Here is a 13,848-nt window from a genome sequence, read left to right as displayed (position 1 = left end):
AGGGAGGAGAAGGAGGCAGGTATCTCTTATGTAAAACAGGCCACAATATCAATTTTAGCTTGTAACACTTTTATTACAAAACCAAAAAATATATCGTGTATACATGTAGTTATTACATGGTCTATATTAAAATAAATACAAAAAATATTATTTTTAATCCGAAATGGTTATGAGATAAATACTGAGGAAGAGTGGAAACGGAGCTGAGCGATGCAGAAGAGGATGCACCCGGGAGTCATCGAATCTTGCTCATATCCTCTCTGAGCTGCTGTTAGACCTGTGGCCCAGCCCAGCTTAGCAGTTCTCATGTTAAGGTTGGAAGAGTGATAAGCAGAAGAACGGATGAGAAAGATAGGTCCTTCATGGCATCTGGAGTATCCCTTCCTTCTGTACCAGAACATCCCAGAAATATTTTACTTCACTTACTAAAAGAATTGGCGCTCCTCTTCTGTTTGAAATGTTAAAGAGCTTCATAAACACTGTAAAAATTCTCTGTATTTGTAAAACTCATCTTCCACAGGTGAGTTAAAGGGTACTTGGGGTTGGCCGGGTCTCTGTTTTCCTCCAGTTTGCTTGGCATGAAATCTTGAGGTAGGATGCAATATCACTGTCAGCAAATTCCGTTGCCTCCTTGCTTTACGCAATGGGCCAGAGCGGACATCTTGTTGTGGGGCCTTCAGACAGGAAGTGATGTCACTGCACACAGAATGGAGGCAGCAGCCATCTTGTTACAGAACTTGAGACAGTGCCCGTGAAGCCTGGTCTCTTTCACGGAGCCCCTCCCCACAGGTCACAAGAACTGTTTCAGCTGGGATGACATTTCCTTCCCTGAGATCTCATAAAATGGGCGCTGTTGCCTTGAATCAGTTTAAGGCATAGATGCAGACCTCTGCAACCATCCTATTCTCTTGAGAGTTTCCCCTGAGTCTCTTTTGAATCCCTGAGTGGCAAAACTGACCAGGGACCTATATCCATACCCTCCTTAGTGACACATTGTGCCCATTATAAGAAGCAGTAACTCCGTTATTTACAGCTTTCACATTTGGTCAGAAGTGGGATCTTCAGCTTAATGCCGGCAGTAGGGAACCCTCCCCATTACTCCTTCAATTCAGTGGTGGAAGGTCTGCAGGTTGCAAGCACAAATTCAGAGCAGTCCCATTTCCCCCAGTCTGTAGGCAGAACACAGAACCCAGTCCTACCCCGGCTCTCCATGCCCCGGTGTGGAGCTCACCAGCAAAGCTTCGGGGACACATGGACCCATGCTGGATGACATCAGGCTCTGACTCAGAGACTCGTCCAGTCGCAGGGTCTCCAGTTCCAGGATAGCAGGCTCAGCGTGGCGGCTCACGGTGGCCAGTGATTGCGAGAGGTCGCGGTGAAGGTCAGAGAACTCGTTGCTGGTCTTGGTGCAGCGCTGAATGTAATCCAGCTTTTGATGGCGCTCCAGTAACAGCTGAGAACGCAGGAAGGAGACCTGGCAAAGAGGAAAAAATTCAGGAAGTAAAACAATCAAACCTCCCTCTATGCTAGGCAGAGCTGCAGCAGCGCGAGCTTCCTCACGGCAGTGCCCCAGGCAGCGCGAGCTTCCGCACGGCAGTGCCCCAGGCAGCGCGAGCTTCCTCACGGCAGTGCCCCAGGCAGCGCGAGCTTCCTCACGGCAGTGCCCCAGGCAGCGCGAGCTTCCTCACGGCAGTGCCCCAGGCAGCGCGAGCTTCCTCACGGCAGTGCCCCAGGCAACGCGAGCTTCCTCACGGCAGTGCCCCAGGCAGCGCGAGCTTCCTCACGGCAGTGCCCCAGGCAGCGCGAGCTTCCTCACGGCAGTGCCCCAGGCAACGCGAGCTTCCTCACGGCAGTGCCCCATCATTGGGACTCCTGTTCAAGGGGACTCTGCCAGCATGAGTTTCCTCACAGTATGGTCTACTTTTTTCTCTTCCCTAGTCCCTCACCTCTTTCAATAGCTCTGGCAAACTCTGCTGAGATCCCTCTGTCTGCTTCACTTGATCCTCTGCGACTGGCTGAGAAAAACATTAAATTATGTCTTTGAATTTTGATTCTATGCCAGAAAACGATAGCACTGGGGGTGAGGCAGGGGATACTATTGAGAGAGCGTTATTTCTGACGCTGTGGCTAGGGGAGATTTCTGTCTGGAAGGAATAGAAGAGGTTACGTGCAGCCTGGAGCAGGAGCCAGCATATTACTGGATAATCCGGATCCAGCTAGGACAGAAACCCAAGACCTGACTCCAGGTATCCACCCACATTCAGTTCTCTCTGACCTGGTTCCGAGTCTGAAATTCAAATTATTCATAGACTCACACAAGTTGCAAATCAAGATTAAAAACAAATCTATATTTCTACCTATCTATGCTTCAGATGTACTAAAGGGCGTTCCCGCTTTTGTCTCTATGGGAAAACGCTCAGCAGATCTGGCCCTGTTTGTACATAGAATCAAGCCTCAGGATTTGCAGATTTGATACGGTCAGTGGAGGTTTTCCCAGCCCTACACTTTATTTATTAAGATCTTTTGACCTGATTTAATTTGAGAAACATGATGGAAGATGAAGTCTGGGTCTTTAATCACAGATCACCCATCAAAGTGGCCTTCTGTGATCAGCAGAGCTGGCAATGGCAGCGGGTACCCGGGGAAAGCAATGACAAGGAACCACCACCCACTACAAAACAGCCAAACCTTTCCCATCGACGGGTGACCAAAATCCCCCGACTCAAGTCCTGAGAAATGAAGTCTTCCCATAGATACACGCCTGTACTCCTTCTTCCACTTCCTCCTATCTTTCTCCACCTGGAAAGAGAAAACATTTCAGCCTCAGTCCTGATCCGGAGGTAGGGAGTGCTCAGTAGGACTCGTGAGACTCTCCCTAGCCTCAGCTATGAGGCACTGCAGAGAGCCCCTCACCCTCTCCAAGGTTGTCTTCAATTCTACATTGCGCTCCTCCAAACCACGTTTCTCGTGCTCCAATTTTGCCACTGCCCACAGGAGACGGTTCAGACGTTCCGTTAGTTTCTCACTTCCCTCGTCATCCTCATTAACACTCTGTGGAAAAGCAGCAGAAACCATTACACATTAATCTAGCCGAGGACTTACCTTCTGAGCAATGTTAGGAAGGCAAAAGGAAGTCAGCTACCAACCTGGAGAAGCTGACGATCGCGATCTCTTTCAGACACCATACCCTCCAGGACCTCCATGTCCTCTCTCAGTGCCTTTGTCTCTGCCTCACTCTCCGCCAAGGTAGTGGTCAACACTTGGACTCTCTCCTTCCACTCAATTTCTGCACTCTCGGTGTGCCGCAGGACAGAGGTCACACATTCCAGGTCACTCTGCAGGGTCTTTATCTGCACACTCTCCTCTTCCTCCAGCTGCCGGATCCTCTCTCTACTCACTGACAATTGTTGGTCTTTCTGCTGGAGGTTCAGATGGAGACATTCCAGCGATACTCTGAGGGCGTTTTCTTCTTCTTCTTGCACCCGAAGTCCTCTGACCTTCTCCCTCAAGGACTCTGCATCTATTGCTCTCTCCCTCAGCTTCTTCACTTCCATCTCTTTCTCTCTGAAAGACATCTCGAGATGCCTAACCATCTCCAATTGATCTTTCAGCTCTTCCTCTTTCCTGGTCAGTGTCCATTGGACACAACTGAGGTTCTCTTTCAAACTGTCTTTTTTCAACTTTCTCTTGAACTTGAAGTATTCTGGCCTTCTCCCGCAGGTTCTCCATTTCCATCTCTCTCTCCATCAAAGAGGCCTCATATTCTTGGAGCTTTTCCCTCATGTTCTCTGCTTCCATCTCTTTCTCTCTTTGAGAGATCTCATATCTTCGGAGCTTCTCTCTTAGTTTCACAAGTTCCATCTCTCTGTCCTTCAAAGATTTTTCATATCCTTGAAGTTTCTCCTTCAGGTTTTCTGCTTCCATTGATCTCGCCCTCAGAGATGTTTCAAGGTACCTGATCTTCTCCCAATGACCTTTCAGCTCTTCATCCTTCTTGTATAGTGTCTGTTGGAGATTACTCAGGTTTACCAAACTTTCTTTCTCATCTTCTTCTTGCATAGAAAGTTGTCTGACTTTCTCCCTCGTGGTCTCTATTTCTATCTTTCTCTGCCTCAGAGAAGTCTCGTGCGCTCTGACTTTCTCCTTTAGGGTTTCCAATTCCAGGTCGCGATCTCTCAAAGCTTTTGCAAGATAGCAGATTTTCTCCTTCTGACTTTTCAGTTCTTCATCCTTGCTAGTGAGTGTCTGTTGGAGATATATGAGATTCACTTCTTGTTCTGTGTTTGTAAGCACTTCAATTCTCCCCCTCAGGACTTCCAATCCCTGATTTCTCTCCTCTAGAACTTCCTCTAGATGGCTGACCTTCTCTCTGATCTTTCATCTCCTCATCCCTTCTGATTAGCTCTTTTTTAACAGGTTGAGATTCCCTTGTAGGCTTTGATTTTTCCTCATTCTCTTGCTCCTGAAGCTCTGTAATTCTCTGGTTCAAGGTCGCCACTTCCACTTCTCTGTTCCTCATTGCTTCTTCAAGCAATTTAATCTTCTCTTCCTGAGCTTTCATCTCTTCATCCTTTCTGACCAACATCTGCTGTAGTTGGTTGAGGTTCTCCAGCAGTTCTCCCTTCTCTTCTTCTTCTTTATGGGCTAGTTGGACTCTTCCTCTCAGAGTGTCCATTTCTATCTCCTTCTCCCTCATGGCTTCCTCAAATTGCCTGACCTTCTCCCTCTGACCTTTCATCTCCTGTTCCTTTTCACTCAGCACTCGTCGGAGATGCTCCAGGACCTCTAATGTTGCCCTGGCCTTGGCTGCCTCTTCTTCCTCTTGATCTTGAAGCTGGGCAAGCCTTACTCTCAAAGTTGTGTTTTCACTCTCCCCTTCTCTTGCAGCAACCTCCTCCAGCTGCACAAGACGGTCTCGGTATAACTTGAGAGCTGCTTGCGTCTCTTCATCCCGCTGCTGCAAAGTGATCAGTCGTTCACCTTGAACCGAAGCTCCTCCTTTCTGTCCCTTCACCACCTGCTGCAGTCCCTCACACTGATCTCTAAGAGATTCCACCTCTTCTTCTCTTTCCTGTAAGGTGGCTTTGACTGGCCAAGAGCTTCTGCTTGTGCTGCCTCCTCTTCCTCCTGCTCCTGGATCTCACTGCGCAGGGCTTCAATTTCTCCATCCCGCTCTCTTAGCATGGCCTTGGCCTTGCTCTAGGCTTGCCGCAAGGCCTTTGTCTGCCTTGCTTCCTCTTCCTCCTGCTCCTCCACCTGCTGCCTAAGCAACTCTAGGTCCTGCTGCCTCTCTCTCAGTGATGCCTTGAGATGCCCCCAGGCTCTCCTGCAGCAACTTTATCTTAGCCCTTCTGCCTCACCCTCCTGCTCCCGAAGCTCCCGAAGCTGGTCCCGTTGGGTTGCAATCTCACTGTCCCGTTGTCGAAGGGTCATCTCGGAGCGCACTAGTGCAACCTGCAGAGAGTTCACCCTTGTCTTCTCCTCTTCCTCCCACTTCCTCAGGGATTCCACCTCACATGCCCGTTCCTGGAGTGCAGCCTTAACCCGTGCTAAGTCCTCATGGAGGACAAGTTCCGGGCCGCCTCCTCTTCCTCTTGCTCCTGGAGCTGCAGCTTGCTGAGATTCAAGCTCACGGTTCTCTGGAGCAGCATTTGGGTGAGTTCTTGCACCCTCACCTGGAGTTGCTGCAGCTGCATCTCCTGATTTTCCTCATACTCCTGAAGTACACTTATCTGCTGACGCTGAGCCTCTGTCTCTGTCTGCTTCTCCCTCAGCATTGTTTGCCAGTACTCCATATCCCTTGACCTTCTCTCATCCTCTTTTAGCATCACCTGAAATTCCCCAGCTTGCTCTGAATTCTTGCGCAGTCTCTGACTGGCAATGTTTCTTCCAGTGTCTGGATCTGCTGTCTCATTGATGTGGCTTCGCTTTCCTTCGCTATCAGGATAAGGCGTAGATGCTCTGCCTCAGTTTGCTGCATCTTTGCCTCCTCCTCCTCATCTCTCTTTATAACACTTAGAAACTGACTCTCTAAGTTGCTGCTCAGCATCTCTTTCACCATCACAGCTAAAGGTAGCTTCCCTACTTCACTTTTTGGCATCTCTTTCTCTGTCACATGTAGAGATATTGTCTCCATCTTAGTTCTCAGCATCTCTCTCTCCACCTCACTCTCTTGCATCCTTTTTTTCAGGACTGCAATTTCTCCATCTCTTTCTGCCAAGCATAGAGACACTCTCTCTAATTTGTTCTTCAATGTCTCTCTTGCCTCCTCACTCGCATGTATTTTCTCTTGGAGTACCTTTACTTCTCTGTCTATCTCATTTCTCTCCTGTATCCTCTCTTGCAAGGCCTTGATCTCTCTGTCTCTCTCAGTCATATATAATGACAAACTCTCAAGCTCACTCCTCAATGTTTCTCTCTCCTTTTCAACCTCTTGCAGGGCTGTGATTTCTCTGTCTCTCTCCATGACACACAGAGAGAGTCTCTCTATTTCACTCTTCAATTGATGTTTCTCACTTTTCAGTGTGCTTCTCTCCTTCGCATTATCTTGAATCCTCTCTCGCAGGGCTGTAATCTCCCTGTCTCTCTCCATGGTATGTAGAGACAGTTTCTGTATCTCACTTTCAGTATCTCTCTTTCCTTCTCACTCTCTCGTTCTTCTCCTGCAAGACCTCAATTCTAATTTCTACATTTCTCTCTGCGGTTTGTAGGGACAGTGCTCTCCTCACTTCTCAGTGCATTTCTCTCTTCCTCACTATCTTGTATCCTTTCTTGTAGGACTGCAATCTCTTTGTCTCTCTCCATAACATACAAGATAGTTTCTCTATTTCACTCTCAATGTGTGTCTATCACTTTTAGTGTCTCTCTCTCCTCCTCGCTCTCTTGTATTCTCTCTTGCAGGGCCTTGATCTCTCCATCTCTCTCTCCGGTATACAGAACAGTCTCTCTCTTCATGTCTCAGTATGTCTCTCTCCTCCTCGCACTTTTGTATTCTCTCTCGCAGGCTTTAAGCTCCTTTCTCTCTCCACAGTATGCAGAGAGAGTATGTCTCTCTCACTTTTCAGGCTGTCTCTTTCCTTCCTTCAATTTCCTCGCAACTTCTCTTGCAGGACAGTGACCTCCTTGTCTCTTTCCATGACACAAATAGACAGTCTCTCTATTTCACTTCTCAATGTGGCTCTCTCCTTGTCGCTCTCTTGCATCCTCTCTTGCAAGGCTTTCATCTCCCCATCTCTCTTCACCGTACATAAAGACAACATCTCTGTCTCACTTCTCAGAATGTCTCTCTCCTCCTCACTCTCTCGCATCTTCTTTTGTAGAGCAATGATCTCCCTGTCTCTCTCCATGACACAGATGGACAATCGCTCTATTTCACTCCTCAGTGTTCGTGTCTCACTTCTCATTGTGCCTTTCTCCTCTTCACTCTCTTGTATCCTCTCTCTCAAGGCTGTAATTTCCCCATCTCTTTCCACAGCATATAGAGAGAGTCTCTCTCTCTCTTGTCTCAGTATGTCTCTCTCTTCCTCACTCTCTTGTATCTGCTCTTGCAAGGCTTTAATCTCCTCATCTCTCTCCACAGTATGTAGAGACAGTGTTTCTCTCTCACTTCTCAGAGTGTCTCTCTCCTCCTCGCTCTCTCGCATCTTCTTTTGTAGGACAATGACCTCCCTGTCGCTCTCCATGACATGGATAGACAGTCTCTCTATTTCACTCCTCAGTGTGTCTCTCTCATTTCTCAGTGTGTGATTTTCTTCCTCACTTTCTCGTATCCTCTCTTGCAGGACTGTAACCTCCCTATCTTTCTCCACAGTATGCAGAGACAGTGTCACTCTCTCACTTTTTAGACTGTCTTTTTCTTTCTCGCTCTCTCGCATCTTCTCTTGCAGGTCAGTGACTTCTTCATCCCTCTCCATGACACAGACAGACAGTCTCTCTATTTCACTTCTCAGTGTTGCTTTCTCCTTGTCACTCTCTTGTATCCTCTCTCGCAGGGCTCTAATTTCCCCATCTCTCTTCACAGTATGCAGGGACAATGTCTCCCTCTCCTTTTCGCTCTCCTGTATCCTCTCTCGCAGGGCATCATTCTCTCCATCTCTCTCCGTGGCACACAGAGAAAGTTTCTGTATCTCACTCCTCAAAGTGTCTCTTTCAGTCCTTAGTGTCCCTCTGTCCTGCTCACTTTCATCTATCCTCTCTCTCAGTCTTGCCACTTCAGTGTCTCTCTCTGCCATGGTCTGTCTCAGGCAAAAGTAACTCCCTTGCAGTGCCTCCCTCTGTGCCACCTCCTGTTCTCCTGAGGCTTCCAGCGTCTGGATTCGGAGATTCAGAGCCTGGGCCTCACTGCCTCTCATAGCCACAGTGTGATGGGCAGCCTGGAGCTCACGTTCGAGGTTGCGAAGACACCCTTCAGCTACAGCAACTTTCTCCTCAGAGGCACGGAGCAAATCACGCAGATGCTGCCTCTCCTGTTCCAGGTGCATTCGGCTGTCCTGCTGCATGGCCAGCTCCTAAAAAGAGGCAAGAAAGAAAAAAGGAAAATTGGTTCTTACCTGCTAATTTTCGTTCCTGTGGTACCACAAATCAGTCCAGATTCCTGGGTTTTGCATCCCTGCCAGCAGATGGAGACAGAGAAAGTTTCACAGACACTGTCCGTAACCCAGTGTGCCACCTGCACTCCCTCAGTATCGACCTGTACCCAAGCCAAGATGATAGCAACAACCATAAATTTCCAAGCAAACTCCCTCCCCTCCAAGCGTGTTCAGGGTCTGAGCCAACAAACTCAGCAAGACATCTCTGTGCAAAAAGAAAAAAATCAGAGCAGAATCCAAAGCAGCTCTCAATCAGATGTAATTTCTCCCTCTTCTAGAGATGAGAAAGTCAATCCTCCGATGTCTCATGATCCACCCCCTTGAACATTGCCAGGGTCAGCCTCCCTGCAGCGTTTGCCTGCCATGGCTGATAAATGGGAGGTACGTGCGCAAGATGGCGCCACCATGGCCTACCACGCGGTGTGGCAACCAAGCCTAAAGCGAGGCCGCTCAACCCGCTCGGAAGCCCACTTCCCCTTACCCCAACAGGACCGGGAACGACATCAGTACAGCGTGCTGAGCAAGGAGACCGGAGGAAGTCTTATCGAAACCTAGCCCAGGGCAAACCCTATAAAAGGGACACCCCTGCTCCACCGCTGTCTCATGGAGGATGAGGGATCCGGACCTCCAGACAGAGCTATCAGAAGGATCACCAGCCCCCTGCTCGTCCGCCTCAAACCAGGGGGGATGGCCCCACCAGGACCTCAAAATCCCCTGGAAGGATCCAAACATTTTATTGTCTTATTTTTTTTTCCTCTCTCTCTCTCCAGACTGCAGGTTTTGCATCTTCTACTCTCTGCTGGAGACAGAGAAATACTGAGAGAGTGCAGGTGCCACACCGGGTTATGTACAGAGTCAGTGAGACTCTCTCTGTCTCCATCTGCTGGCAAGGAGGCAAAACCCAGGAGTCTGGACTGATCTGGGTACTCAAACAGGAAAAACCCATTAAAAAGCAAACAAAAAATGAAATGATCAAAAGAGAGACCAAAAAATTAAAAAAAACCTCAGAAAAAAAACAAATGAACTGATAAAAAAAAAATTAAAAAAAGAAGCAGAAAAACAGATTAAAAGACAAAAAGGAAAATCTTGCTCTTCAGAAATTGTAAGACATTTAAATCTTGGGGCAAGGGTTGTGGCTGGTTCAGGACTGCCCTACGGTGCCTTAATGTTGCATCCTTCAGTCTGGTCCCAGGTTTAACCACCACATGATGTGTGAATGTAGGAAGCGATTTTCAGGGGTCTCAGAGCTGGATTTGGGGTTATTTGTTCTTCTACCTGCTGCTTGTTAAGCTCCACCCGTGCCAGGGCCTCCTGGTGTTCCTCGTGCGCAACAGTGCTCTCCTGACGTAGCCGTTCCAGCTTCTCCTCATAACTGCTCGCCAATTCCACCTCTCGCTGTTTCAGGCGCTCCATGGCTGCCTCGTGCTGGGCATGTGCAATGTCCTAAGGAGGGAAGGAGATTCAGTCATACATATATCACTCGGGAGGACCTGCCAGCTAACTTTCAAAAGGGGCAACTCCCTACAGAATTTCTCCTTGAAAATCAGAGCTGGCAAATGCTGTGGATAGAAAGGACCCCTGGACTTTCCGCAGGTGCAGCATAGGCACTGACGTAGCTCCCCTTCCTCACAGTAACGCTAGCTCCTTCAACCACGGCTAAAGGTGCACATGTTGTGACTACAGTGCATCTTTTACTCACTAAGAGGAAAGCAGAGTTGCTTATCTGTAACAGGTGCTCTCCAAGGGCAGCAGGATGTCAGTCCTCACAGATGGGTGACATCGTCGGATGGAGCCCAGCCCGGGAAACTTTTGTCAAAGTTTCTAGAAACTTTAACAGGTACACCGAGCATGCCCAGCATGCGCCAATCATGCGTCCATGCGGGGTTCCTCTTCAGTCTTATAACATAGAGTTCGTGAAAAAATAAACTGCGAGAAAATCCAAATCTGCAGGCTGGTGGGTGGGTTTATTGAGGACTAACATCCTGCTGTCCTTGAAGAGCACCTGTTACAGGTAAGCAACTCTGCTTTCTCCAAGGACAAGCAGGATGGTAGTCCTCACACATGGGTGGTTAAGTAGCTCCAGGCCTCTCTGAATATGGGCAGCAGAGAACAGGTGTCAACGTGCACAACTGGAACTGCAGCCATCATTGGAGCAGGCCTGCACCCAAGGGCAGGGCCCATGGAGGGAGAGATGGGTTTTCATGGCTGGAAGAGATTACGGAGGACGGACTGTCTGAAACGACTGTCTTGTTGGTCATCCTTGTCCAGGCAATAATGCAAGGCGAAAGTGTGGAGAGAACACCAGGTCACCACTTTGCAAATCTCGTGAATGGGAACTGCACGCAAGTGAGCCACCGAGACCGACATGGCCCGGACAGAGTGAGCTTTTACATGGCCATCAAGCTGCAGCCCCGCCTGTGCGTAGCAGAAAACGATGCAATTCGCTAGCCAGTGGGATAGAGTTTGCTTGGAGACGTTGACTCCTAATCGGTTTCTGTTGAAGGCCCGGTGGGGCACTATCCGTTCCAAGTAAAAGGCAAGTGCAATCCAATGTGTGCAGGCCCGCAACACAATGGACTGGTTGAGAAGGAACTCTGAAACTACCTTGGGAAGGAACTTCAGGGGTGTCTGTAGGACCACCTTGTCATGACAAAACTTTATATCAGGCGGGTACGACCCCAGAGCTTGCAGTTCACCTATCCTGCAAGCTAATGTAACTGCAACCAAGAAGATCACCTTCCAGAAGGTACTTTAGGTTACACAAGCGCAACGGTTCAAATGGAGGTTTCATGAGTTGCGAGAGGACTACGTTGAGATCCCAGGAAACCGCTCGGGGGTGAGTAGGGGGCTTTAGTTGTAGTAAGCCCCTCATGAATCTGCCCACTAGTGGATTGGAAGAAATTGCAGAACTATCCAAACCCCGATGGTAAGTTCCTATGGCATGGATAAGTGCAAGGTGCTGCATATAGGGAAAAATAACCCATGCTATAATTACACAATGTTGGGTTCCATATTAGGAGCTACCACCCAAGAAAGAGATCTAGGCGTCATGGTGGATAACATATTGAAATAGTCGGCTCAGTGTGCTGCGGCAGTCAAAAAAGCAAACAGAATATTGGGAATTATTAGAAAGGGAATGGTGAATAAAACGGAAAATGTCATAATGCCTCTGTATCGCTCCATGGTGAGACCGCACCTTGAATACTGTGGACAATTCTGGTCGCCGCATCTCAAAAAAGATATAATTGCGATGGAGAAGGTACAGAGAAGGGCTACCAAAATGATAAGGGGAATGGAACAGCTCCCCTATGAGGAAAGACTAAAGAGGTTAGGACTTTTCAGCTTGGAGAAGAGACGACTGAGGGGGGATATGATTGAGGTGTTTAAAATCATGAGAGGTCTAGAACGGGTAGATGTGAATCGGTTATTTACTCTTTCGGATAATAGAAAGACTAGGGGCACTCCATGAAGTTAGCATGGGGCACATTTAAAACTAATCGGAGAAAGTTCTTTTTCACTCAACGCACAATTAAACTCTGGAATTTGTTGCCAGAGGATGTGGTTAGTGCAGTTAGTGTAGCTGTGTTTAAAAAAGGATTGGATAAGTTCTTGGAGGAGAAGTCCATTACCTGCTATTAAGTTCACTTAGAGAATAGCCACTGCCATTAGCAATGGTTACATGGAATAGACTTAGTGTTTGGGTAATTGCCAGGTTCTTATGGCCTGGATTGGCCACTGTTGGAAACAGGATGCTGGGCTTGATGGAACCCTTGGTCTGACCCAGTATGGCATTTTCTTATGTTCTTATGTGGTGAACCCTCACCAGACTCAGAGCGATTACAGATAGTCTAGTAGTGTCGAAGGGGAGCAAGAGAAGGGGTCTAGGGTGCGAGGATCACGCACCAAGAAGAGAACAGCTTCCACTTTAGATTACATTATTTTCTAGTGGAAGGCTTTTGGGACTCCAGGAGGACACGAGATACCCCTCCGACAGGCGAGGGCCTCTATCGTGATCCGGTCAACATCCAGGGCCAGGAGGGCCAAGGCCAGCAAGTTGGGGTGGCGGGGCATGCCTTGGTCCTGGGTGATGAGGTACGATGTACGGAGCCATCCCCAGTTGTATTGGGGGAGGGGGCGCAAAGCCATGTTCCGAAGAGTAGGGAACCAGACCTGGCGGGGCCAGCAGGGAACAATCAGAATCATGGAGACCTGATCCTGCCGTAACTTCTGGAGTGTCCTGGTTATGAGCGGAAGGGTACAGCAGCCCCTGCCACCTGATTGTCTGTCTGAACCAGAACTATCTTGTTCACAGGGATTTCTCAGAATGCTCGCAGCTCCAAGAGGTAGATCTGGAGCCATGACTCCTGAACTGACTACTAGTTCCCCATCCTGCCTGAGGCTAAGTACTCCAAAAAGGACAACCCTCCTCTAGGTTCGGGATGATTGTCCACCACAGGAGGGATTGCCGTAGCGTGATCATGATCAGGATGTGAGCATGCAAATCCTGCAAAGCCTGACACCACCCATCGCACATGTACCTTCACTGCTATGTGGCCCAGCAGCTGGAGGAATTGATGAGCGGAGACATGTGGGCAGCCAGAGACATGCCAGGCAAGAGCTGCTAAGGTCTCTGCCCTGTCTCAAGGCAGGAAAGCCCTCACCTGGATAGTGTCCAGGTGTGCCCCAATGAAGTCCAGCTGCCTGGACAGCTGGAGATGGGATTTGGGATAGTTGATCAAGAATCCCAGGGTCTCCAAGGTGTCAATTGTCAGGCGCAAGGCCCTCTGAACCCCTCTGTTGGAAGCCCCCCTTGATGAGCCAATCGTCAAGGTAGGGGAAAATGAACTCCCAGCTTTCGAAGATGTGCCCCGACAAGTGCCAGACACTTGGTGAAAACCCAGGGCACAGATGTGAGGCCAAAAGGGAGGACACGATACTGATAGCTCTGTCCGTCGACCAGGAATCTTAGGTATTGCCGATCTGCATGAAAAATGGGGATATGGGCGTATGCGTCTTTTAGATCGAGGGAGCAGAGCCAGTCTTCTGCTCAGAGAAGGGGAATTAGGGTACCCAGCGAGACCATTTTGAACTTCTCCTTTATCAAGAAACAGTTTAGAGCTCTCAAGTCCAAAATAGGCCTGAGGCCATCCGTCTTCTTTGGGATTATAAAGTACTTAGAGTAGAACCCTTTATCCCGTTGGCTGGGTGGACCAGGCTCGACCGCCTGAGCAGAAACAAGGGCAGAGAGCTCCACTCGAAG

General features: G+C 48.8%; 1 protein-coding gene across 1 annotated transcript in view; it reads right to left on the bottom strand.

Moving 5' to 3' along the window:
- Positions 1-38: 38 nt before the first annotated feature.
- Positions 39-13,848, bottom strand: part of LOC115078382 (centrosome-associated protein CEP250-like) — a 69,233-nt gene continuing 55,423 nt past the window's right edge. The window contains 11 exon segments of the mRNA XM_029581290.1: positions 39-1,474; positions 1,947-2,015; positions 2,689-2,799; positions 2,914-3,051; positions 3,147-3,624; positions 3,668-4,245; positions 4,298-5,008; positions 5,011-5,335; positions 5,551-5,937; positions 7,084-8,507; positions 9,864-10,031. Of these exon segments, the coding sequence (XP_029437150.1) occupies positions 1,196-1,474; positions 1,947-2,015; positions 2,689-2,799; positions 2,914-3,051; positions 3,147-3,624; positions 3,668-4,245; positions 4,298-5,008; positions 5,011-5,335; positions 5,551-5,937; positions 7,084-8,507; positions 9,864-10,031 (4,668 nt within the window). The 3' untranslated portion in view covers positions 39-1,195.

This window comes from Rhinatrema bivittatum, chromosome 16, assembly GCF_901001135.1.
Source record: "Rhinatrema bivittatum chromosome 16, aRhiBiv1.1, whole genome shotgun sequence".
Taxonomy (NCBI): domain Eukaryota; kingdom Metazoa; phylum Chordata; class Amphibia; order Gymnophiona; family Rhinatrematidae; genus Rhinatrema; species Rhinatrema bivittatum.
This window is presented reverse-complemented; position numbering and strand designations above follow the sequence as displayed.